General features: G+C 37.7%; 1 protein-coding gene across 1 annotated transcript in view; it reads right to left on the reverse strand.

Annotated features, from left to right (window-relative positions):
* FBXL17 (F-box and leucine rich repeat protein 17) overlaps nucleotides 1-27,690 on the reverse strand; it is a 292,563-nt gene that overhangs the window by 182,648 nt on the left and 82,225 nt on the right. Inside the window, exons 5-6 of the mRNA XM_082336203.1 lie at nucleotides 27,309-27,416; nucleotides 15,645-15,775 (exon numbers count right to left, since the gene is read on the reverse strand). Coding sequence (XP_082192329.1) covers nucleotides 15,645-15,775; nucleotides 27,309-27,416 — 239 coding nt within the window. The remainder of the gene's footprint in view (nucleotides 1-15,644; nucleotides 15,776-27,308; nucleotides 27,417-27,690) is intronic.

Below are 27,690 nucleotides of genomic sequence, written 5' to 3' on the forward strand. Positions count from 1 at the left end.
AAATATATGGATTGTAAACAATAGAGCTATAAAATTCTGAAGGTAAGACCTTCTGCTTTAAGTACTTTATTCACAGTAGGAAAGTACTTTCAATATCTGAAAAGACTGCATGAATATTTGAATGCCATCTGACAGGCCTTGCTTAGTAATATTTTATTCACTGTTCAGTCTAACAAGCTTATTGTTATGCCTTGTTGATAGATAGCTGCCAAGATCACCATGGAAAAGCAACTTCTACAATAGAATGATATCCAGACTTTGCGAGTAAAATTCACCTGAAGAGATTCTGGTAAGAAAATAAATACTTCAAGAGTGCTTTTTACTCTGAATTACATAAACAGATATCTTCTCAGTCACAGTAATCAAAAAAATACAAAAATAGTATTGTGAAAATCAAATTTATCTCAGTATTCTTCCAATCTAATATGGTTCTTTTTTTCCCTTTTTAAATCAACTCACGCTTGATTTCTGGATTGGAGTAAACTGTGCAACCTAGTAGTGTTAAAAAGGACTTTCAAGGAGCTTAGTTAGCATCATGCACTGACAGTACTGCGTAACTCTTAATAAAGTTTAGCTAATAGTAATTTGTAGCAGGAAAGAATCAGAGAAGAGCAGAACAACTAACAGGTAATCCACTGTACACTTCGGTGAGTTTGAAATTCAGTTTAATAAAGGAATTCCCATTTGTTTAATAATAGGTCGACGACCAAATTAGCTTTTGGGTTCTGTTCTGCTCTGCACTGTCCATAAGCAGCAAATGACTGCATCTTTCTTGCAACCAGGCTTTTTAGATGCTGCATCCAGCCTTAGGTTTTGGCACAAAGGGTTTAGCATGCCTAACTCTTGGTAAAGTCTGAAACTGGAACACAGTGTGGTTTCAACTAAAAAAATACTACTGTCTGCTATGTTACTCCTGAAGCAAACAAATTATAGTAACTCGATTTAGAAACTTACCTAGATGTAACTCTTACCTAGACTTAGACTTCCCTAAATAGGAAGCATTCATTCATTCAACACCTTTAGCATGCCTGCACAAATGTAAAAATCTGTTACCACCTACCCAGAAAACAACGCATACTATGTTCAAAGTTCTCTTTGTTACATACACACTATATTGTATGTGTATGCGTACATTTGCAATAAAAATATGAAATAAAACAAAGAAACAAAAGCATAAACTTTAAAATATATACATTTTGAAAGAAAAATAACTAAAAATACATAAAATGGAAAAAGTATCAAAATATATCAGAAATCATTCCAAAACTTTAATTTCACTAACCTTGGTAAACGAGTGTAAGTTCTATTTTAACACACAAATTTTTTTCTGTGTTGCCAGACGTATCATGTATGGCTTATTTTTTTTCTGACTTCTATAGAACATTCATTTAAAAGTACATTAGTTCATTTTATAGGAATGGCATTAAAGTATTAATCATTAATGACTTGTCATTTCTATTTGTGAAGACTCTTGTCCTAAAGGTGAAGAAAAGAGAAATCTATTTATTTTACTAGCCACACAATTTAAACAGCTTTCCAAGTAGGTTAATATTTCATTGTAGCTTGCTTTGCCTCTGACTGTGGAAAATTTAAGAACGAAGGTAGGAAAACACTACTGGCAGTGCCATTCCTCCAGAAGATACTTCTCTCTTTATGAGGAGAACTTTTCTGTTATAAGATATCCATATGCTTCATCAAAGATCTAGAACAAGCCTTTACTAATGACAAGGTGGCAGGTCTTGGTAAATCCAGCTAGCTGCAGCATCTCAAGAGGTAACATGATCTCTTTTCACAATGGAAACAGAAGTACTACTGTAAAGAACTAAATAGACCCAGCAAAGCAAAGGTGGCTCTTTCCCTGTGTAAAACTAAGCAGTTAAATATAAATGGGATTTTCATCAGAAATACTGTCTGATCATGTAAATGGCAATAACGACCTTTAAAAATGTTTTAAACTCATCGAGAAAAATATGAATGTCTGAAATACAAAGTACTATGTACTTCTAAACTAGTTTTATTTAAACTCTACCCGTTTAGAAATGAGGAGAATTTATAAAGAAAATGGTCTTCCAGCAATCTTTTAGGTCATATAAAGATTGTAGTAGCTGGCTTCTTTTGGTAAAACCCAAAACTACTTAAGATTAGACATTGATGATGGCAGTAAGATCCTTGTCCTGCTTTTTCTTTTCCCCCCCCTTTTTTTTTTTTTAAGAAAAAGTAGGAAAGTGTTGCCGGGGTGGGGGAAGGAGGGATGACATCACATATAGAAGAGTCTCTGTCGTTGGAAACAATGTTTTCAATTGCACTGCAACAGTAGCAGATTACAGACCACAGTCTGAATTGACTGCAACCTGGCAAACCTGTTCTGTGCACAACTTTTGGCATTGCTCTTAACTCTCTCAATACCATAGGCTCACAACCATCTGTTAAATGCCATTGGCTAGATAACTTAAGACTTTTACTACATGAAATCCAAAGGGGAGGAAAAGGAAAGACAAGAAATAAGGCAGAGTAGGAGGAGGTAATTGGTACCGGCGGAAACGGAAAGAATGAAAGCAGAAACCAATTTTTTCTCACTCTTTAGTGTAAGCAATAACATAAATGACAATGATGTCAATATGTCTTACAATCCTTGAGGACCTTCTTTAGGTCCTGCTTGGCTAATAGATTTTCCAGAATCAGGAGATAATGGTCTGTCCAAACACATCATTACAAACCTTGAAAAACCAGGAGCCAGCAAGGACGACGGCTGCTACAGTGAAGCACACTTATTCTACCACCAGTTTTCTTAACTGAACAAGCAAAACACAAACTATCTCTAACAGCAAGTGTTAGTACAAGAATCACACAATGGATGAGGTTGGCAGGGACCTCTGGAGGTCATCTGGTCCAACCTTCTCCTCAAGCAGGGCAAGCTAGAGCTCTTGTCCAAAGATGGAGACTCCAACACCTCTCTGGGCAACCTGTGCCAATGCTTGGTCATCCTCACGGGGAAAAAGTGTTTCCTGATGTTCAGAGGGAACCTCCTCTGTTTCAGTCTGTGCCCATTGCCTCGTGTCCTGGCACTGGGCACCACTGAAAAGAGCCTGGCTTTGTCCTCTTTGCACCCTCCCTTCAGGTATTTATGTACATTGACAAGATCCCCCTGAGCCTTCTGTTTTCCAGGCTGAACAGTCCCAGCTCTCTCAGCCTGTCCTCCTAGGAGAACTGCTCCAGTCCCTTCATCATCTTGGTGGCCCTTTGCAGGACTCTCTCCAGTATGTCCATGTCTTTCTTGTACTGGGGAGCCCAGAAATAGACACGGTACTCCAGGGGTGGCAGAATGCCTGAGAACACTCCACAGATTATAAAAATGATTGCCAATGAAAAACTCAGGCTATATTTAATGAGCGGGCAGGGTGTTTCCTGTCTTTTCTGTGTGTATTAGAACTCTGAGGTCTGGAAACACTCTGCCCCTCCAAAGGTTAGCTGTACAAGCTGTCTGAGTCCCACCTCCTTTCTGGCACACAGAGGTGGGTATACACCAGTTTCTTCCTCACTCCATGAGATTAAAACCTAGATGCATGGACTGAAGGAAGTCTCAGACCACTTCACCACGGTTCTGAAAATCAGTAGATCATGATCACAGAGTATGCAGAGAAGTCAGTGAGACTCCAATCCAAACATATGTCGCTGTTCAGCCTTTTAATTTTTTTTTTTCTCTCCATCACTCACTTCTTGTTCACTGCCTATACCCTACAGGCATCACCATGACCACCACTTTCAGTTTAAGTTACTGCCTATTTTCCTCATTGCATTATTACTGCCAATTCCAGAACTACCTAGTCATTCATTCTGTCAACTCGACTTCAGTTTCATTATCATCTTCCTCTTCAAGCTTACTACAACTTCTCAAAGGCACATTATTGTTTCATCTCCTTTCCAAGTCAGTATTTATTGGTTAATCTTGAATTCCAAACACACAAAAATACATACATTTAAAATCATAGAAAATCCATCATAAACCAGCCTTCTTTGGTTTTAACAAGAGAACAAGGGGGGGATCATTGAGTTAACTTCATCAGGATTGAAGGCAATTAGCATACAGCATCTGACACATTTCCTGTTTATATGGTAGCATGATCCCACCAATAACATTGGTCTTATGTTCACCTACACAAAAAAAAAAAAAAACAAAAATTGTAAAATTATTTTAATTTTGATCTTGTAACCCATGCAGCAAGGAATAGCCTAAAGCAAATTTAGAACATGGTTATGCTCCTTTCAAATGGTATTTATAATGGATATACTGACAGACTCTAAACAATATAGTCAGTGCAGTAAATCATTAAGACAGGCGTCCCTTCCTCTCTCTTTTTTTCAAGTACTGTGTCTATTCTGACTGCATGGTTAATTATAGGTTGTAACCTCAGAATGCAACTGTAATTGCAATAAGGACTACATCTTCTTTTCTGAGCATTGGTAGGTTGGATTTTTTATGTTTGTGTACTACTTCAAATTGCAACACTGCAAATATTTTATCTGTACAGAAATGATACATATACAAAACCTTTCAGTTTTCATAACACACTAAGGACTCAGATTTATAACACACTGTCATTTCCATGCCTTCAGGGAACATCACACTTTCTTAACTTCTGTAAGAAATGTCATACAGAAAATAGTCCAGCCACATTTGTGTCGAGTCTGCCATTTTTAATTATTGCCAATCAAGTCTAAGCAATTTCTCCTTTGGTTTAACAAGTGCATACTTATCTTCCAAAATTTTTTTTTATGCCACAACTCATAAAATTGTTTAGGCTGATGCTAGTCCCTTGCACTAAATTAATAACTAATCACAGGAGATATTTATCATCTCGAGTTTTTTACATGAGAATTGTCAGACTTAATCACCCTCCTCATATTTTCACTATTTACAGAGCTTCATTTATCATACATTTCAGTAGTGTAACAAAAGTAGACTATTTTCCCCACTTTTCAAGTACATGAAGAAAGATAAGAGCAGCAAATCATAACAATAGCTTGAAAGTTTTACTCTTTTGGATAACATCCGCTTCCACCAGAAAATGATTCCTAAAAAACTATTTCTTTTAATAGCAGTCATAGAGAGAAGTAGAATTTGTGGGCTAAAACCTCAATAAATGGACAGTTACACTTAATTATAGAAAATGCATTCTGATTTTTATCATTGGTTAAACTTTGCAGACAGTATGAGAGTGATCTGTTCCAATCAAATGTTGGTAAAAATAATTTCTTTGATAACAATGCCAAAGTAACTGTTCTCAGAAGCCTTTATAAAGTGGGTTCAAGGCTTATAACTAGAAGCAGAAAGGACTGCTAACTCTGATAAGGATAGTGATTTGGGGGACAACTGCTGAGATATGTGTTGAACCATACCCCAAATGTTTTTCAAACCACTTGCAGACTGGACTGAAAAGTAATGTAACGTTTAAACCAGAGTTATAAAGAATGGCACAAATGTGTGGCCACTACTAGATTCTGCGGTGTGGTGGGTTGACCCTGGCTGGATGCCAGGTGCCCACCAAAGCTGCTCTATCACTCCCCCTCCTCAGCTGGACAGGGGAGAGAAAATTTAACAAAAGGCTTGTGGGTTGAAATAAGAACAGGGAGAGATCATTCACCAGTTACCGCCATGGGCAAAACAGACTCCGCTTTGGGAAACCAGTTTAATTTATTACCAACCCAATCAGACTAAGGTAATGATAAAATAAAACCTAATTCTTAAAACGCCTTCCCCCAACCCCTCCCTTCTTTCCGGGCTTAACTTTGCTCCCGCTTTCTCCACCTCCTCCCCACTGGCAGCACATGGGGACAGGGAATGGAGGTTGCAGTCAGTTCATCACGTGTTGTTTCTGTCACTCCTTCCTTCTCAGGGGGAGGACTCCTCACACTCTTCCCCTGCTCCAGAGTGGGGTCCCTCCCATGGGACACAGTCCTCCATGAACTTCTCCAACGTGAGTCCTTCCCACAAGTTGCAGTTCTTCACAAACTGCTCCAGCATGGGTCCTTTCCATGGGGTGCAGTCCTTTAGGACTGCTCCAGCGTGGGTCCCCCACAAGGTCACAAGTCCTGCCAGCAAGCCTGCTCCAGTGTGGGCTCCTCTCTCTCCACAGGTCCACAGGTCATGCCAGGAGCCTGCTCCAGCAAGGGCTTCCCATGCTAGAGCACAGCCTCCTCAGGGCATCCACCTGCTCCAGCGCGGGATCCTCCATGGGCTGCAGGTGGATATCTGCTCCACTGTGGACCTCCACGGGCTGCAGGGGGACAGCCTGTCTCACCATGGTCTTCACCACAGGCTGCAGGGGAATCTCTGCTCCAGCGCCTGGAGCACGTCCTCCCCCTCCTTCTTCCCTGACCTTGGTGTCTGCAGGGTTGTTCCTCTCACATATTCTCACTCCTCTCCCCAGCTGCAATTGTGCATTTTTTTTTTTTTTCTTTCCCCTTCTTAAATATGTTATCCCAGAGGTGCTACCACCGTCGATAACGGGCTCATCCTTGGCTAGAGGCAGGTCCGTCTTGGAGCCAACTAGCATTGGCTCTGTCGGACACAGGGGAAGCTTCTAGCAGCTTCTCACAGAAGCCACCCCTGTAGCCCCCCTGCTACCAAAACCTTGCCAGACACGCCGAAAGTTCATCTTACATTCTCGGGCATCAAAGATGTCATTCTCACACAATATTGCGCAACAAGAGCAAAAACTAAATTATGTATGGTTCACTGAAATAAGGTATGAGTGACAACTCCCAAGACTACCAGTTGAAACATTGTAGCATAAATGCTACCTCAATGTTGTGATGAAATATTACAGAGTATCTATTTCGATAATCATGGTAAGAAGAATCATGCAACTTCACATTTTAATTGGTTAGGGAAAAAAACCTGACCCCTGGTAACTTGTTCTTAGTTGTGAAATGAAAACAACTCTAGGGGTGCAGATGCCCAGGGGCTGGCAGGGGGGGCTCTAGGGTGGTCTCGGTGAGGAGAGGTCAGAGCTGCCCCGTGCCAGACACAGCTGGATCCAACAGACCCAGGGCACAGCTGAGCCCCTCCGCCAAGATGGTGGCACTTCTGTGAAAGCATATTTAAGAAAAGACAAAAACAAGCCAAAACCCAGCAAACACAGAGAGAAGGAGGAAAAAGAAAAGAGCATGAGAAACAGCAATATAAACACCAAGGTCAGGGAAGGAGGAGGTCGAGGTGCTCCACTGCACTGGAGCAGATGCCTACACTACAGCTCATGGAGGAGCCCACACCAGAGTAGAGGAAACCTGTGAGGAGGAAGGAGCAACAGAGAGGAATCACTGTGTACTGACTGTAACACCACTCTCCCCATCGCCCTCTATTGCTTAGGGCAACAGAAGACTCAGGATTGAAGACGCGAAGTTAAGCCTGCGAAAGAGGCAGAAAGGTATTGTTTTAATGTTTGCCTGCTTCTCACTACCCAAATTTATTTTAACTAGTAATAAATTGGAATTAACTTTCCCCAAGTCAAATCTATTTTGTGCTCAGCAGCAACCGATAAGTGATCTCCTTCTCTTTATCTCAGCCCATGAGATTTTTCATTCCAATTTTTTCCTCTCCCCGCCCTCTGGTCCTGCTGAGAAGGGCATGAGTGGCTAGGTGGGTATTTGGCTGTTAGACAAGGCTAACCTATGACAAGAATAAAACGAGTTATTTATGGAAGAATATAAATAGTAGAGATAGCTAACAGACACAATAGTCTTATTTTTTGTTTTCTGTATGTTTAGGTCAAAGACACTGCCATAAAATATTTTAGTAGAGTTATATCAGGCCAAGATGATGGCACCTCTGGGAAAGCATATTTAAGAAAATGAAAATGCTGCACAGCAGAGTCTGAGAGAGAGGAGTGAGGACAATGTGAGAGAAACAGCCCTGCAGACACCACGGTCAGTGAAGAAGGAGGGGAGGAGGTGCTCAGGCACTGGAGCAGAAATTCCCCTGCAGCCCCTGAAGGAGACCATGGTGAGGCAGGCTGTCCCCTTGCAGCCCATAGAGGACCACACTGGAGCAGACGTCCACACTGCAACCTGTGGAGGGCCCTATGCTGCAGTAGATGGAGATGCCCTGAGGGAAGCTGCAGCCCATGGAGAGAAGTCCATGCAGAAGCATGTTTTCTGGTGGAAACTGTGGCCTGTGGGGGACCCATGCTTGGAGCAGTCTGTTCCTTATGGATTGTACCCCATGGAAGGGACCCGCATTGGAGCTCTTCTTGAAGAACTGCAGCCCATGGGAAGGACTCACACTGGAGCAGTTCGTGAAGGACAGTAGCCTGTAGAGAGCTGTAGTGAGCTAGCCTTGGCTGGCTGCCAGGTGCCCATCAAGCCACTCTCTCACTGCCCCTCTTCAGCAGGATAGGGGGATAAAAATAAGATGAAAAAGGTTCATGGGTCAAGATAAGGACAGGGAGATCACTCACAAATTACCATCACAGGCAGAACAGACTTGACTTGGAGAAACTGATTTAATTTATTGCCAATTAAACAGAGTAGGATAATGAGAAATAAGAACAAATACGAAAACACCTCAAATATACCCCACACCCCACCCCCGCTTTTACCTGAGCTCAACTTCACTCCCAACTCCTTTACCTCCTCCCACCAAACAGCACAGGGAAATGGGGAATAGAGATTGCAATAAGTTCATAACACTTTCTCTGTCGCTCCTTCCTCCTCACCCTCCTCCCTTGCTCTAGCATGGGGTCTCTCCCACAGGAGATGTTTTTCACGACCTTCTCCAATGTGGGTCCTTTCCACAAGCAGCCGTTCTTCAAGAACTTCTCCAGCATGTGTCCTTTCCACAGGGTACAGTCCTTTAGGAATGGACTGCTGCTCCAGTGTGGGTCCCCTACAGGGTCACAATCCCACCAGAAAAGACGCTCCTGTGTGGGCTCCTCTCCGTGGGCTGCAGTTCCTGCCAGGAGCCTGCTCCAGAGCGGGCTCTCCACAGGGTCACAGCTTCCTTCAGGGCACATCTACCTGCTCTGGCATGGGGTCCTCCATGTGCTACAGGGTGGATACGTGCTCCATCGCAGACCTCCATGGACTGCAGGGGAACAACCTGCATCACCGCAGTCTTCACCACAGGATGCAGAGGAATCTCTGCTCTCGTGCCTGGAGCACCTCCTCCTTTTTCACTGACCTTGGTGTCTGTTTCTCTCACATATTCTGACTCCTGGCTGCTGTTGTGCAATGTTTTTTTACCCTTCTTAAATATGTTATCACATCACTGACTGCCTCAGCTTTGGCCACTGGCAGGTCATTTTGGAGCTGGCTGGAAATGGCTCTGTCGGACATAGGAGCAGCTTCCGGCATATTCTGCCACTGCTGCAGCCCCCCCACTCCCAAAACCTTGCCCACATAAACCCAGTACAAGAGCCCATGCTGGAGCAGGGGAAAAGCGTGAAGATGCAGTGGCAGAGATGAAGTCTTATGAACTAACTGCAATCCCTGTTCTCCACCACCCTGTGCTGTTTCAGGGGGAAAAGGTAGACAAGTTGGGAATGAAGAACTGAAGTTGAACCTGGGAAGAAGGGGAGGGTGAGGGAAAGTGGTTTATTTTTGCCATTTTTTCCCTCACTATCCTACTCTATTTTAAATTTGTAATAAATTAATATGTCCCAAGTCAGGTCTGTTTTGCCCATGACAGTAATTGGTGAGTGATCTCCCTGTCTTTATCTCGATCCATGAGATTTTCCATCTTATTTTCTCCTCCTCTCCTGTTGTGGGGGCATGGAGGAAGGAGTGACAGAGCAGCTGGGTGGGCATTGGGCAGCCAGCCAACACTAACCCACCACTCTGGACTAATCACAAAGGCTTACTTTTTCATATAATTTTCATAATCACTTAAAAAATAAAAAAAAGAAGACCCAGAATTTGAAGTACATAACTCACCAAAGCATGCCAATTATCTTCCTTTGTCCAACTTCTATGCTTTATTTTGAAATTTAAAAAAATATGACAGTCAGCCTCGAATCATTTTACAAAACACATCTGCAGGGTGAAGCAAATTTTCTTACAAATTTAATTAAAAAGTATGACATTCAAAGGAATAAGTAATTTTAAAAGTAAAATTAATTTGTGCTACATTATGTAACTTTTTATGGAGTTCAAGTTTTTAATGTAGCTGACTAAACACCTGATAAATATGCAGAGAACTCAAAGGAGATCATCTTCCAGATAACACTGAAAAGATGAAATTAAATTAGAATTAAGAAATGCTAGTATTCACCTAGAATGATTCATGACAAATATCATATAAAAGTACAGTTACTTTTCTGGAAGGCTCTACTATATCCCCAAGTCCAGATTATACGAAATGACAGGAATAAGTATTAGTGCTCCTGAAGCACATTGCCACTTCAGTTAGATCAAAGGTGATGAATACTAAGATGCTGTATTAGCATTTGTAGTCACCACAGATAAAATGAACATTTTTGCTTGTGCAAAAATATAGGCAAGCTGAAAGCTTTATATATTTTTATTTCAGAAGTAATTTTATTAAAATAATTTCCACATTAAATATGCAGAGATTTATAATTTCAGGAAGAGAAGATCCATTTTATTATTTTTCTTGAAAATAACTCTAGCATTCACTAATCCTGCATTTTATTAAAAATATACTGTAAGAACTGAGCTACTATTTTGATGCTTATGTCTGCTAATGAAATGTTGGGGTATTCACATACACCAGCAGCTCTGGGACTAAACATAGCAAGCTAATCACCTGCTGAGACCATCTTCAGCATTGTATCCTCTACCCACAACACATCCAGATCACAGCAGATGCTCCCAAGGCTTATTACATGAGTTCACATGAACTCGTGGTAGGCAGGCAGCAGAAATTTTTTAAACACTTCTCTAGCATATGGAAGACTATGTTAACAATTTTCTCTGCTAAGTGACATTGTAGAACCCCCCATATGCTCTATGCCAACAAGTACGATACCCAATCCTGAGAAAATGATGTTGCATTACTGACCCAGCAGAATAAAGCAGATGGAGCCTCTTCAAAGGAGAAAATGCTCCTTTCTCCTAACTGTGCTGCAGCACAAACATTTTGGTTTTCTCGCTTATGGTCTGGCTTTCAACCATTTACCACATTTCCTCTGAATTTCTTCAATGTCTCGACTTCCTGACTACTACCCTTATCAAAAGTCTGTGCTTCCAAGTTCCTCCATCTTTGACTCCAACCAGAATCCTCACCAACAAGTCTTAATCATTACAATATGGGGAGACTGTCCCATTACACCATTTACTCTGGTTTATCCACAGTGATATTTCATGGAAGCACTACAGAAGGACAGCAGCTTTCTCAGAACTGCTATAATTAGACCAAATCCAGGTTTCCCATCTGTGCTGAAAGCTCAGGGAGGTGCACATAATGCTTATCTTCCCCCACATCACTAATCAGAAGTCTGATGGCGGTAAGCAATACCACTACAAGGTGACCAACCAACATTACACGCTTTTTTACTGTGCCATGCAGATACTGCATATCCGCCTCCCAAGTCACAACCATAGCTTACTCTTAGCAACCTCCAGATGCTCTGCAAACCTCAGCACCTGCTAAAAAAGTCACACTGCAATCAGTATGTGATAAATTATGTGAAAAAATACAGCTTTATTGAGATATTATTACAAGAACGCTTGGCACCACCTACAGAAGGAGGACCAAAGTTCTTGAATGGTTGGGAAATTATTGTCCTCTGATTGCAAAACCAAACATTAATTTCGTTATGCAGGTGGAATCTTATCCTGGATGACTGGCAGTGCTATGGCACCAAAAAAATCTGACTGTAGCTCTAGATAAAGTTCATTACCTTACCTACACAAGTCCCCGCACCATTATGTTTATTAGAAGAACCATAGATATAACATGGGCTGGCAAACGTCCTCTATACAAATACTACTAAGGGAGTGCTTTAGTAAGAAGGATGACTTAAGCAAACAGAAATACTCTAAAGACTTCACAGTCACCGCACAGTTTTTAAGTGTCTATCTCTACATGAATTATGTAATACAGAAGTTGAAGTGAACTGCTACTCAACGTCCACAGTGACAAGATTCACAAAAAATGTTAGATTAACTGCTGCTTGCTCCTTGATTATTTATGGATATAATAATAATAATCCATACCAAATGTTCCTCAAACTATTAGAAAAAGCATTCTCCCTTGAAAACTTTCCCAGTATGTCATACTACATTTTCCTGAATCCTCCATGAGATTTATTTCTAGATGTCACTATTTTGATTGTATCAATTGAAATTCAAAAGAACACATGCAGTGACCATTAAGACAACTTCAGGGTGATAAGGTTATTTAAATCAAGCCTCAGAGTGTATTATTTACACCACCATGTACAGAAAACTCACTTTTACTTCTTTCCAACTGCAAAGATCTGAGCTAATCTACTCATGATGCATACTAGAAGAATTTGTAAGTTTGGTTTTGTTCATATTCGAAAGAAGTAGTAGGATTGTTTCTATAACATATTTAACCAACATGATAAATAGTATATGAAACTTTTGAGGAAGCTGTAATACTTACAGAACAAATCATTATGTTAGATTACTTTAATAGGTCTTTTTTTGATCTTGCTTAACTCTCAAATTTAAAGACTTTTTTTACAAGTCATTATAAGAGACCTATTTTCTCTCATTTTAAAACTAATGGTAAGAGTGAACATACTGAACATATTTTTTGCCTTAGGTAAAAATAAATTATTTTTTACTGCCCTACATAAGCCTTTTAGATGCATACTTTCAAAAACAAAAATAGCTTTAATCAAAACAGGGAAATAATAGTTCTTGTTACTTATTGCATGTGCAAAAGAATCACAGCACCAAAAATCTTAGCAACTGCCTGCCATGCAGAGATCTTACACTCTAAGTTTCAGTTCCTTTCAGCTACTTTGCAAGAAATGTAACGGTCACAGCATTAGATCTAACACTGTGTCACAAGTACGAGAGTGCTATAAATATTCTGGGGCCACAGCCCTGCTTATCGGAAGAATTTTTATGGATTTCTGGAAACAATAAAGAAATCTAAAATAAAGTTTTAAAACCAGTGATTTACTTCTGCTGTAAAACCTACCAATAATGAACTAACTTTGAGAGATAATTCACAGACAGATCTTTCATCTATACCGGTGTTTTTGAGAACTTTCTAGTTTTCTTTCACCCTTGATTTTGCACAAAGGAATGGAGGAAAACAGTTTTTCAAGGCTTTAAAGAAAAGAAAAAAAAAAAAAAAAAACAAACAACCTTCAGTCATTCTAGAGAGAACAAAAAAGTGTCTTGTTAAGTTTGAAAAAAAATCTGGAATACAAGCCCTATATAGTTGGATCTTACAAGTAAGTAGGCTTGATAATGGGGAGTGGGAGGCTGAGGTGGTGGAACTGATCTCTCCGTTTTAAAACCAAGAGTCAGGTAAAACATTAGACTGCTATATCTCATATGTGATGGAGACAATGATAAACAAAAGGTTTACTCAAAGGTATTAAGACGCAGAATATCCTCTGACATCCTCTCTGACTAGGAGCCATCAAATAAAAAAAGAAAAGCTCATCTTGCAGTAAATCATTAATAAACTAATTTAGCTAGTTTAAACTAACTTGAGTTTTTACCCAAGGTAAGCACCTGAACAGTGCTGTGAAATTCTGAAGGATCACTCATACCCTCAAAGTGAATAGGCTAATAATACTCTGCTAAACCTGTGTCTACATTGATTAAAGCCCAGAGGTTGTATCACGTTCCTTTTATAGAATTTTCAGCAATTCTTAATTCAGCATTTAGGAGGAGCAGGGGAAATGACTTTATTCACTTAAGACTAGTATTTGGAGCTTCATATCACTTGTAAAATAGGAAAAATACTTGAACTGCCAAATGACTGCCTATGAATAAGATTTAACAAAGGCATTAATTATTTTCTAAAGTGTCTCTTTGTTTGCTTTTAGCTAGAGGCTGATTTAAATAGCTAAACTTAAATTTGTAGTCAAGTTTTAGTTATCAGTCACATGTTGAAAAAGTACTGATGGGTATGATCAGAAATAAACACAAAATGGAAAGAACTACACAGACAAAAGTCAATGATCTAAAAGTTTACATACAACAGCAGGTTATCTGTCATTGCTGGAAAGGGTTTCCTTTTCTTGTTAAGCTTCATAATTCTAACTATATTTAATATGAAGTTTTAGAGTCATATGCATATAATTATAAGATGTATTTCTTATTCTAGTAATTCTAGCAAAGTAATTTCAAGAACAGTTTAACATCAGTTTGGATGATACTTAGCAGATTGTCCTACTCAAAGCGTTCATGCAGAAAGGCATACCATTTCTAAGTACTTCAATTAAAACCTGAAAAGTGCCCGTCTTTTAAATTCACATTTTTCTTAGTATTTTTTCTAAAATTTTCTAAGTATTTTATTCTAAAATTTTTCATTACAGTAGCCTTATTCTGCATATGAAAATAAGGCCCTACAGACAGAAAGATCTGAGGCAACTGAATGCTTTCAAAACCACTGAAGTTACCTTAAGTGTCTGACCTAAACCTGCAAAACCAAAAAACAGTCTTAAATGCTGAAAGGAGTTATAGTGAAAGTTCAATGGTATTTCCTATTCAACACATTTCAATTTTAGTATTTTTAGAACATCATAATTTCATCAAAGTCTAAGCTCATTTACACTTTAGTACATTCCTAAAGACTTCAGAAAACCTTGAAAGAGAGTATGTTAGCAAAAAAATCTGTAACCATGGGGAAGAAGTACAATTGCTAAAATACATCATTCTGGTTTATATGAAAATGTTTTAGAACTCGTCTCTGTTAAAAGTGTCTCTTTCCTTTTGTTTAAAGCACCAGTTATAATAAACCAATCTGTTAAAAGGAATTTAAAATGTTCTTTCCTGTGAACCTTGAGGTAGTGGCTTTGCTCAATTTTCCCATTTTAAAAGGAAACTTCCACTTTTTAAATTCTCAGTATTTTTCATTTTTCATCGGATCTGCAATATAACTAAACATCATGTGTGTGTATTTACTTAATGTTAAAATAAATTACTTGATCAAAAGGACTGAATACAGCAGGATAGCAGGTGTTCTAGTCAAAAGGAAAAGCCTAAGGTAATACACCAGTTATTCTCTCAGTCTCATTCTGGAGAGTCTCTTTGCCAAAAAATGAAGGACTTGTTGCTTTCTAAAAAACCATGAATTCCACTACTTAACCCATGAGCAGTTTATTTTTCCTTATGTAATCAAAAATATGCTCCATTGTTTGTATGCATATAAATCTCTTTAAATCCTGGCTACCTACTGAAGGAGTCATAATTGCAATTGTACATTTCAATCACGCACGGTAAATAGCACATTCTCATGAAATCTACAGGGAACAGATTAGTGCTGCCATCCAGTTATAACTAAACTTTTCTCCACTACAGAAATATACAAATACTCTAGATGATTTACCCAAAACAAGCAAGAATAAACACTCAGAAAACACTGCTTGCTTTTACTGATCTCCTCCAGCCCCCGAGCCATGAGGAATTATTCTCAACTAATACAACTAGTTAAATTTGCTTTATACTGGTTTTAGATGCTATAATGAAGTTACCTGTCATTAATGATCCAGTTCAGACACAGATTGAGGGAATTAAGGTTTTTGCATCTCTTTACTATTTCCATCACTGTTTCATTGTCCAGTTCTGTGATATGACGTAGATCCAAGCTGGAAAGATTTCTTAGCTATTGAGACAAATATGATAGAAAGAAATAATGTGAAATCTGTACACATACATAACTTATAAAAACTGTTAAACTTTTTGGAATCATGTATAATATGTGTGAGCTAGTCAAGAAAGATGAGATTTCTTTATTTTTCATGAAAAGGAAACATATCAGAGATATTCATAGAATCCAACTTTAGCAAGCTTGGAATACAGGCACTCAGTTACTCCATGAAATCAAGACACTCTCACTGATGATCCAATACATCTACAACAGGGGCCTAGGCCTTCCTCCTTTTAACTATATGGAGTGTAAGATACCAAGGTAGCGTACCAGCTCATTTAATTATAAGAAAAATAGGGCATGAAAGGAAGGGGAGACAGCACATTTGTGCTTAGATTCAAATTCATGTGATTAAAGACTCCAGAGTCTAAGGCTTTCAAACTAAGTAAATACTACAAACTCCCTGGAAAATACAGTATTTATACTGTAGTCTCACCTGCACAGCCATCAATAACAACTTTGATATTCTGAACAACAAAAATTGGAGTCACAGACCGATGTGATTAAGATTTATGCACTGATTAATCTGATTTATTACTATTGTTAATCATTATAATGTCCTTCAAAAGCAAATAAAACCCTCTTACTACTTTTATGAGCTATGGATTCAAAGAAGAAAATTTTTAAAGATTTCTGCAGTACCCCTAAACAACAGATCAGTTTAGTCATAATAACCTCCAAGTGCTGTTTGCTTTTTAAGCTGTCTGAAATAATCTCTGTTATACTCTGGAAAAATAATTGCATTAGGTAATACTGACACTTTAATTAAATTTACCTTCCCTGTAAGAGAGAAAAAATAATCCTATTCAGTGATTTAAGTCACTAAGGATTTCATTAAGCAAAGGCATACAACTGAGATCATATAATCGGTTCACTTCAGTAGTTAATTATTAATTCAATGTATTTAAGGTTAAAAAAAAAAAAAGAAAAAAGAAAAAAGATTAAAAGAAAAGGAAAAAAAGACGACTTCAAATGTAGGTAGTCTTCTACAGAAATTGATGTTCTGGTGCTTTGTTCCAGAAGTTTTTAACATTCTCCGAACTAACGCTGAAGATAAACCATATACTGCTTCCAAAAATTCTCCAGAACAAGCATAAAATTAAGTAGCCTGACCTCTGAGAAACAACTGCAGGGTATGTCTATAGGAAGCAGGACAATATTATTTCTATTATTAGGATACTACCACAAGTGTACTGTGGAGTGTACTGCTTGTTATAAACCCATTGAAATTCTGATAATCTTATTTGTCTGTTAGGGAGAAAAGCACATAAGGATTGATATTGTGTTGGTAAAATGGACAGATTTTACAAGCTCTGTCCCTCTGCATTTCATACATAGTGCTCTAGCAGGAAGTTTCATAGATTTTTAAACTATAGATTTAAACTTGACTGCTTCGTCGTTGCTGTGGCCAAGGCAGCCACCAATCGCCACGTCACCCACAAGACCCTCTCTGCTAGTAAGCAGCAAGTCGAGGAAGGCACCTTTCCCGTCTGGTTCTCTTAGTACTTGTATCAAGAAGGTATCATCCAGATGCCTCAAGAATCTCCTGGACCTGCTTGTACCAGGTGTGTGGTATTCCCAGTTGATGTCTGGCAAGTTGAAGTCCCCCATAAGGACAAGGGCAGATGACTTGGAAGCATCCCTTAGTTCCTTAAAGAATAACTCATCCATATTGTCATCCTGGCTGGGTGGCCTATAGTAGACTCCCACAATGACATCCGCTTTATTTGTCTGTCCCTTAATCCTTACCCAGAGGCTCTCAGCTGTGCCATCGCCAATGGCTAGCTCCATGCATTCTGGCCCCTCCACTACATACAATGCCACCCCCCTGCCTCGCCTGCCCTGCCTATCCCTCCTTGAAGAGCCTGTAACCATGCATCGTGGCACACTTGAAAGACTTACATTCCATGCACCCAAAAAAAGCTCACAACCAATCCCTCATTTTTTCTGCGTAAATTACAAGGAGAAGGGGAAGCTTAGAGCAACTTGAATTTTCCTCATCTTCATACAGCTATTCATATTGGATACTTCAGCCTTTATACTACGTTGGCAATAATGTGGCCAACGCCTATGACACAGGAAATAAACCCACTGGACAATTCAACAATGCATATGTTCTACGACAGTAAAGAAATATTTACCAGGAGACCTCAAAGACAAGTAGAAAACCTTCCCATTAAAAAAAAAAAACAAACCAGAATTCTTAACTAAAACATGCTTTCTTCCACGACAACACTCTTCTTATGAGCAGGTGACAATATAGGTGATTATTTTGTCATTATTATTACTTACAGAGTAAAACCCATGAACTTACACTAAAGATAAACCAATGTATGGAGGTCAGTCCTTCTTTAAAAAGTGCCTAACTAACATGGTTTCAAATTAGCTAAGAGGTAACAGTAGAGTATCTACGTCATTGAAGCAATGATGAATGCAGCAGAAAGAATTTGTGATTTCCCAGGAAAAAAAAAGACTTTTGCATTGCATGGGTAGACTCAAAAACTAAACTGAATTCCTAGTATTGCCATCGAGCAAATTAATAGGGTTTCCAAGGCAGATTTTATTCTTTACTGTCACAGGAGAATGATCATTCCCTCATTGTTTCTTTCCTTCATATTAATAATGGTCTACCATTGCAGTCAATATACAGTAACTCAACCATCACTTGCCTTTTTTACAGTCACATTCATTCATTTTTAACAGCCTACCTGACACCTGACCTACTTGGTAGGTTAACTCTTCTTTTTATCAGGCACAACGTACTCGATCCAGAAAACCTGACTGTCTTAGAAGTTTGAAGAGACTGCTTCAGGTTGATACAAACTCCTCAAGTATAATTTGATCTATACAACCTCACTATCGCCATTTCAGATGAGTGAATAACTTTCAAGAGCTGCAGAGTGAGATACACACTCCCTTAAGGACTGGACCTTCTGACATGATTTTGTATCAATCTGAACATGACAAGTGAAAAGAAAATCTCTTCGCCTATTTAAATCAGAGGTATCAACATCTTATTACTGGTCAGAGAATTGCTACAAATGCATATGGAACCATTTTTCATTAAAAAAATGAAATAGATACTTTAATGACAAATTTCCTATTTTATATTTTACCTGAAAAGTAATTGTAAGGGGCTAATGCTACAATGCTGCATTCTTTATTTATCACTAGTATCATAATAAAATGGCAAGAAAAATTACCTCAGTTTTATATTCTACTTCTAACGCCCACATCTAAAAGTAGTATGATATAAAAAAAAAAATTAAACTTCTCTGAAACAGACAATTGGACAGTTGGGATGTTTGAATCTTCAGTGCATACATAAATCTTGAGATTAAAATAGCATACCTTTAATCAGCATTTTTCCACAGGAAAAGGATATTCTGTGACTTAAATACTCAATCTTAGGGCACCAGGATGAATAAAGTTTTTCCTTTTCCTTTTTTTTGATCAAAACCAATTTTCTTCATGCAGCAATAAACATTTTAATGAACAATTTCAGGGCCATTCTTCTACAGATATTCACACTTTTCTTCAACTCTTAATTTTATAGCTCTACAAAGAATGCTCAGCATGAGCAGAATTTAAACTTTGAACTCAACTCCAGCAGACAAAATGTTTTAACTGAGAAAGGAATATTTAATGTGACAATAAAACAGACAATGCATATAGTAGACAGAGGGCTTAAAAATATGAAATAGAAAATGAAGTAAAAGAATTAAGAGAAAGCAAGAACAGTTAAACTAATTTTGTGTGCTACACATATACACAACCTTGCTGAAATTACTGAAGTTGACTCAGTGTTAAAATTGTATGAGATAGTATAATAATAGCATTTAAAATTCAGAAAGAGTCTAGTTAGGTGACTGAGATTAGAAGGGAACAGGATGTTGGTCCCTTCCTCTCAGTCCCACTAACAGAAAAAGAATTGACAGCCCAATACGTAAAGGTTTTGTGAGGAGATTGCCTGTTAAAATGTATTGAAAGGGAATTGTTCCACTGTGAATGACAGACGCAAAAGAATCGCTTAGATCACAAAATGGTTTTGGACAAAGGAAGTTTGAAAAACAGAGCTTCAGTTCTTTTAAAAAGATATTAAAATTTAAAAAATCAGATACTACTATTTTTAAGAAATTACCTATTACTTCTGGATGTCAAATATTTTAAATTATGATAAAATCATTGTTGTTCAATACTTTTGTTGGTTAGTTTAAATGAAATTTTATGGAGATTGATATATTTAAAGAATCAAAGATCATCATACTATTTGTGTGCCTGAATGTTATGGAGTTCGTAAGACTTCAATCTTGATTACTGGAATTTGTAATATTAAAATTTATGCAACGCTAATCAAGAACCTAGAGCATTTGAAAACTATAATAACAAAAAAAAAAAAAAAAAAAAAAACAAAAAAAAAACCAAAAAAAAACCCAGAAAGAGACAATATGCCTGATTTGAGACTGTTCAAGTTTAGGATAAATTTCATATACTATAGATAATAAAGAATTACTATTACCATTGGTGTCACAGGTAATTTTTCAGTGTGGGTATATCAACTCCTGTAAATATTTAGCTGTTATTGTAGGGGACTATGAATATAATAAGTATTCAATTCTTCTTCTTTTTTTTTGTTGCCCGCACGCTTCCACAGTTCCTGTACAGATATGCTTCCTTAAAAATAATAGAATAGAATAGAATCCTGGAATTATTTACGTTGGAAAAGTCCTTTAAGATCGAGTCCAGCCATAAACCTAACGTTGCCAAGTCCACCACTGAACAATTCACAGAAGATCAATCCTCTTCATAACTAAAACCAAACTATTTCTGAAGGAAAGTGCTTATAAGGACCTAATGAGCTTTAAATTCACATCTTTTGCTAATTAAGCTTAATTTTCTTGACACTCTCTGTGTATACATGCCTCCAGGGAATAAATTGCTCTCTTAGAATAGTCTAAGCCCCGCAAAGCAAATGTATGATCACAAGAAATAAAAAATAGCAACCTGAAAAAATTGTAAATCACATTCTTTTTTAAGAAATAGTTTATAGATTCTGTTGACATAATAATAAAAAGGCACATACATTAATTTTTACTTAACAGCTGAAGTAACTGAACTATATTATTGATATATACTGTATTCCTGAAACGGTAATCGTACATTGTGTAAAGAATTGGAAAATGATTGAATAGTTACAGAGGAGACTATTTTCCCATAGACTGATTTAATGTTCTGCACATTCACAACTTCTAATTTCATTTTTTGAAGTTAAATATTGCAGAACATTGAGCTCCCATTGCTTAAATAAGAAATACATGTTCAAAACCTGTTTTATAAGCAAAGAGATTTAATTTTCATCACTTACAAAAAACAAACCAGAAAAAGGTTGTTTTGAAGAGTGTAGGTATTTTTAATAAACAATGCCTGAGGAAAGGGAGTTGAAAATACATGTTAATTAAGAAAACAAATTTATTCAATAGATTCCCTTGTTTTGTAACGTACCACAGCAAAACACAACAGCGAAGTGAATGACATTTGTATTTAAGCTGCTACTCCTTCCAAGATGACTGACAATAACAATTTGGGTTTTGATATATTGCATGCATACTTTTACAAGTTATGCTACAAAAACAAATACTTTTCCCTCCTTTCTAACATTAAGACTCATTGTAGAGGAGCTCCTTGCACACACATATAAACTGCACATATAGTACTGCACTGGTTTTGGCTGGTATAGGGTTAATTTACTTCATAGTGGCTGGTATAGTGTTGTGTTTTGGATTTAGGATAAGAAAAATGGTTGATAAAGCAGGGATGTTTTAGTTATTGCTGAGCAGTGCTTACACACAGTCAAGGACTTTTCAGCTTCTCATACAATCCCACCAGTGAGGAGGCTGGAGGTGCACAAGAAGCTGGGAGGGGACACAGCTGGGACCCTGGTCAAAGGGCTATTCCATACCATAGGACGTCATGTCAGCATATAAAGCTGGGGGAAGAAAGAGGAAGGAGGGACATTCAGAGTTATGGCGTTTACCTTCCCAAGTAACCGTTATGTGTGATGGTGCCCTGCTTTCCTGGAGATGGCTGAACACCTGCCTGCTGATGGGAAGTAGGGAATTAATTCCTTGTTTTGCTTTGTTTGTGTGTGCAGCTTTTGCTTTACCTATTAAACTGTCTTCATCTCAACCCACAAGTTTTCTCAATTTTACCCTTTCGAGTCTCTCCCCCATCCCACCAGGGGGGAGTGAGTGAGCAGCTGTGTGGTGCTTAGTTGCCAGCTGTGGTTAAACCATGACAAGTACCCGTGTTCCAAGGCTTATTTCCAGTTTATAAATTCTAAAAGTTGCTGATGAATTACATTATTGCTGAGTCATAGTTTACTCTGTCTTTGTTTTATTTACTCTCAAGTACCTCTAATGAACCTTTTTCTTTTTTTTTTTTTTTTTTCCCCTAAAAAGTTTCACACATCCACAGAGCACTGAAACCCTTTCAACCATGAAATCTGTTTTCTCTGCAATGCCTTTTTTTACTTCATTGCAACTTGAAAGAAACTGCAGTTGGGTACAGCTATCAAATTCTTAAAAATGATGAAAAGACTCTCTTAGGAGGGACACAGTTAACTTCATTCAACAAAATGGTCAGCTTTAGTTTGACAAGATGTAAAAAAGTTCTTTTACAGTCTATAGCACCACGACATTTAAAGTAACAAGCCAATCCTCACGAAGAATCTCCCAGAATCACCATGTTCAGAAATCCTTACTTAATGACTTTTTCCTATGATTGGAAGACTAACATTTAAAAGGACGTCTTCTTAAATGCAAACAGATTCAAATAAATCATATGCCATCTTATGAAATATAGTTCATTATATAAATTTGATTAAAAACCTGTTTTCTCTAGACCTAGCCAAAGAAGAACAATCATGTTCTTAGTCAGGAAGCATGATGATTTTAAGATTAGAAGGTATGCTGAAATATTACCATAAAAAGAGCATAAAGCAGAGCACTTAGTGTCAAAACAAATCAGTTACTAAAGAAAGGGACCATACAGTACCTCAATTTAGAAAAGGCTCTTGCAAAATCAATCTTGTCATGTGTAGATTATCATTATATGTCTGTCAAGCTGATAATGTCTGCACTGAATGAGTCCTAAATATTTGCTCTTTAAATCTGAATTTTGATTGACTTCATACTGGCCACCAACTCAGACACAGGTATGACTGAGTTAGATTGGACATGACTCTCGGGTAACAATTATGAGACAAAGAAAGAATAAAGATCACATTATTCCAAAAATAGTTCTGAGATAAACTGACTTCATGTATTGGTGATTAGAAGAATAAGTTGGAACTTTTTTCGATCAAGATGTTCTCCAAGGATTCACACATATTTAGATTAAAATGTCTGTAATAAACTTTACCAGACATAGTCTGTCAGAAGTACAATGGTGTAGAAGCACAGAGAAGAGTTATACTGCTACAAAGAAATTACTCTTGCATATATACCAGAACTCAAAGGAAGAAGGCAAGGAACTGGCTTGGAAATAAAACTTTATCTAGATGTCAAGATTTGCTGATGCCAGCTGTTAAAATCCTATTAGAAGTGCAACAATTAAACTGCTGAGAGGCAATTACCACAAGACGGGAAGATAACACCACCATTTTTGGGGCCAAAAATGTAAAATAAAAAAATCACGACTTCAGTAGTTAGCATATAGGAGTTTCTTATTCACACTTAGTTAATGAATAAAAATTACCCATCTGGTTAATCTGTCTTCAATGCAATCACCCAACGTGCAGAAGTACTTTGAACATTTGCACAGACCTTCGCACTTACAGGAGAAGAAGAAAGTGAAAAGTAAAAAATAACCAGCAATAAACTCTTCAGAGACAAGGATGTGAGGAGGGGAGGAAAGGAGAAAACAAGAAAAACAAATCATGTAGGGAAAGATACGTAAATAATAAAACAAGTGAGAAAAAAAGATAAAACAAGGAACAACAGTTGGGGATGCACTGAAAACAGAAGATAAAAACTGTGACATTATATCCAGTACATGTTCTTCCCTCCTCCACAAAAACAAGGTTGATAAATGTTGGACTAATTTTTCTGATGTCATAGACTGATCATTCAGATCTTTTGTGAAAGTTTCACACATTACAGCTACAAAGCAAAATAAAACATTCTAGATCATCAGAACAAACCACTGGTTTTAACTGGGAGTCTAACTGTGAATTGCATATACACATACTCCCTCTTTTGCTTTCTCTCTCTCTCTGTGTATGTACATGTAGTGCCTCTCATCTTGCCCAATAATCATTATTTACTTTAGGTGCATTTTTTGTAGTTTATAATAAATTCAAGGAAAAAAAGGCACTAGTGTGATAAACATGGTATTGCTCAAGAAGCAAATTTTTTTGAATATCACCATGTTGAGTGGAAAAATAATGAAAATAAACCCTGAATGTTTCTTCTTTTTCTAAAATATACAACATTTTCACTACCATACCCCACAATTAGCCATTAAAAAAGCTCTGCGATTCAGCAGCACTGTAATTCAGAATTTTCAAGTGCTAGTATTTTTAAAGACAGCTAACATTACTAGGGGGAAAATACAGTAATAATAAACCACTCAATTTTTATACATCCATCAGCCTCAAAGCAATTTTACAAGAGAGGCCAGTGCTGTTATCTCCAGTTTGCACAGAAGAAGCAGAAGGACAGAAGGGAACTAGCTCTGCACAGCCTTGCGGGACACACTCACAGGCCACGTAGAGCAAAGAACAGATCCACATTCTCTAAGAACATGAGACTGGAATTATTACTAAGCACTTATGAAGTACTAGTTAAGAACTCAGCACAAAACTGACCATAAGAAATACATGATGGTTAGAACAAAAAAAAAAAAGATGTTATCAACAGATGAATTCTAGAAAAGACAGATGCAGCAGTTAAAAGATCACGTTACTACTCCCCAGACACTTGTTTTAACTCCCTGCTGGAGCTTATTTCCTCCAAAAAACTGTAGAAATGGAACATGTGCCTGTGCCAGATGCTTCAGTGCAATTCAGAGTTCTAGTTAAAATAGCCTGGTCTACTATGAGGAAGTAACACCTGCCAGAGGAACCAGGTGGAAACACTACTGAAGTCACTGCAGCAAGATTCACCATATATCATTTGTCAATAGCTTCAGAGTAAAGAAGGCTGAATTCCAATATAATTTCCCAGTCACTGTATGACTGGGAAGATCTCTTACTCACTCTTTTTCCCCTTAATATATGGCATCATCCCACTTACCTATATCACATGCATATATACCTCAGCTTCAAGTAGCAATAAATGTAAAAAAACATCTTATTATTGTGCACAGGAAGTCATTCATATGTGAAAGAATACTTAGCAAACCTTAGAGAAGATTGTACATCATGGAATCATAGAATAGTTTGGGTTGGAAGAGACCTTTAAAGACCATCTAGTCCAACCTCCCTGCAATAAGCAGGGACATCTTCAACTAGATCAGGGTGCTCAGAGCCCCGTCCAAACTGACCTTGAATGTTTCCAGGGATGAGGCATCTACTGCCTCTCCGGGCAACCTGTTCCAGCATTTCACCACCCTCATTGTAAAAAAGGTCTTGCTTATACCTAGTCTAAATCTACCCTCTTTCAGTTTAAAACCATTACCCCTTGTCTATCGCAACAGGCCCTATTAAAAGTCTGTCCCCATCTTCCTTATAAGCCCCCTTTAAGTACTGAAAGGCCTCAATAAGTTCTCCCCAGAGCCTTCTCTTCTCCAGGTTGAACAACCCCTAATGTTCAGTGTTGCCACATCACTGTGTTTGCAGTATTAATAACCTGCAGAAAGTTTCTATGGATACAGCTTGAGGGAATGAAACTGGAATCCCCAAGTCTCAATTGCCAACAAAAAGCACATGCACCAATTACTTATCCCATATGAGTTTTTTCAACGTTGTGACAAAGCAGTCTCCTAGGTATTTTCTAAAGGACTATGTACAACAGTGTCAATCCTATGTAAATCAGGATTTCTAATAATTTATTATTAAACCACATGAAAATTAGAACTAAATGTTCATTACAAGAAAATTAGAACTAAATGTTTGTCACAAAAAAAATCAAGATCTTGACTTTTCTTTAATCAAATACATGGGATTATAAAGTCACTTGGTTGAGGGATAAGACATGTATTAAACACTCAACAAATCTAGGCCAGAATAATGCAGTAACCAAAGCATACACTGGAAAAGCGATCTGTGTGGGAATTTCCCAAAGCTTTGGGCTACATAATCCATGTCAGATTTCTAAATTATGTACCTCCTATATTTATGTTGTGTATGTAAATATAACCTATAGTTATACATAACATAGTTTTCACAGGACATGAAAATCATTGTATTATTTCCATCTCCCACAGATATATGCTCCTTTTACACATCATTTCAATATAGGTGCTAAAACTTTACCATGCAAATTAATTTCTCCGGCTTATTTCTTTTTGCATGTGTTCCAAAATGTTACCAATTCTTCTGTATCCTCAGCTACTGAGCTGCCCTAAACTGATGAAAATATTTTACAGATACGCTGAATATATGGTTCTACATAACAACAAGAGGGCTGCACAGCTGCATTAAAAAACCTGTATTTTCTTCAGACACATTCTGGTTTCATTAAATATGCTCTCCGCTCGCTACTTCAAGATCTCTTTAACCACTTTTACGTTTATCAGAACTTTTCATATTCAATACCCATTTCTACAGTCATCTTTACCAGTTATAACAAGTTCCATTTTCCCCTTTGAACTTTTTTTAAAATTCTTAGCTATAAATACTGATTTATCTATTCCAGATGCATTCTTCCTTTGTTCTCCCTGATGTTTGCATGATCCCTGAATTTACTTTCAGTTATGAATTTTAATTAATATGCTGTTTGTCCACCTCATCCAAGCCATTCATTTTATTGAACGCTTCCATTATTTTCTGCAGGTTCACTCAAGTTCTCCCACACATCACTCCCTTACATAAAAGAAAAAGGAAAGGAAACAAAGTGTATTTGTCACATTATCTATGTTAAAAAACAAAGATGGCTATACACAAAATGTATGTGTATAGGTTATATACTGTTGCAGTAAGGGGTCTGTCTAGATTTCTTGCACTAAGAATTTTGCACTTCCAATTATGGAATTTTGTTTTGTTTGCAATGGAATCTGGTGTAACTAGGCATTTCAAAGACTTCTGACCTGAACAGTATTATTATTTCTGAGAATAAGTACCATCCCTTGAATATGTTTTTGGTACAGTGTTTTTACAGAGGGAAATCTGAATGTGTCTGCTCAAATAACGCAATGTTCATTTATCTTGTCATGTTTCGATCCATGACAGTGTTATTCATCATATGTATAAACTTATCCTGGCTGATACATATGGTTTGGCAATAGTCAAACACACTAATGACTAGCTAAAAGTAGTTACTGTACTTACATTGGTGAGGTGAATGACTCCTTTCGATGTAACAGAGCAGCCCATAAAACCAACATACTGTAGCTCAGGACAATGTTCAGCAAAAGCTTTCACTGACTGATCTGTCACCTAAAGAAAAGATATACAGGTAATAATTGAATAGGTGATATGAGCACATACCTAATACGGTCTAACTAGTTTCTCTGTAACACTGGCAAGCTGCTCAATACTTTCATTATTATTATCACTACTGTTATTTATTTCAAGAGTTTGAGAGAAAACATCAGGTACAGACACACAACTATATATGTTCATGAAAGGGAAGTAAAAAGATCATCTTTGGCAGAGGAGAATCATCATCTTGGAGAATCAGAAGAAAAGAGAGAATGATGGCCACAAATTC

Source organism: Platalea leucorodia (genome assembly GCF_965183815.1).
Source record: "Platalea leucorodia genome assembly, chromosome: Z".
NCBI classification, from domain to species: Eukaryota; Metazoa; Chordata; class Aves; order Pelecaniformes; family Threskiornithidae; genus Platalea; species Platalea leucorodia.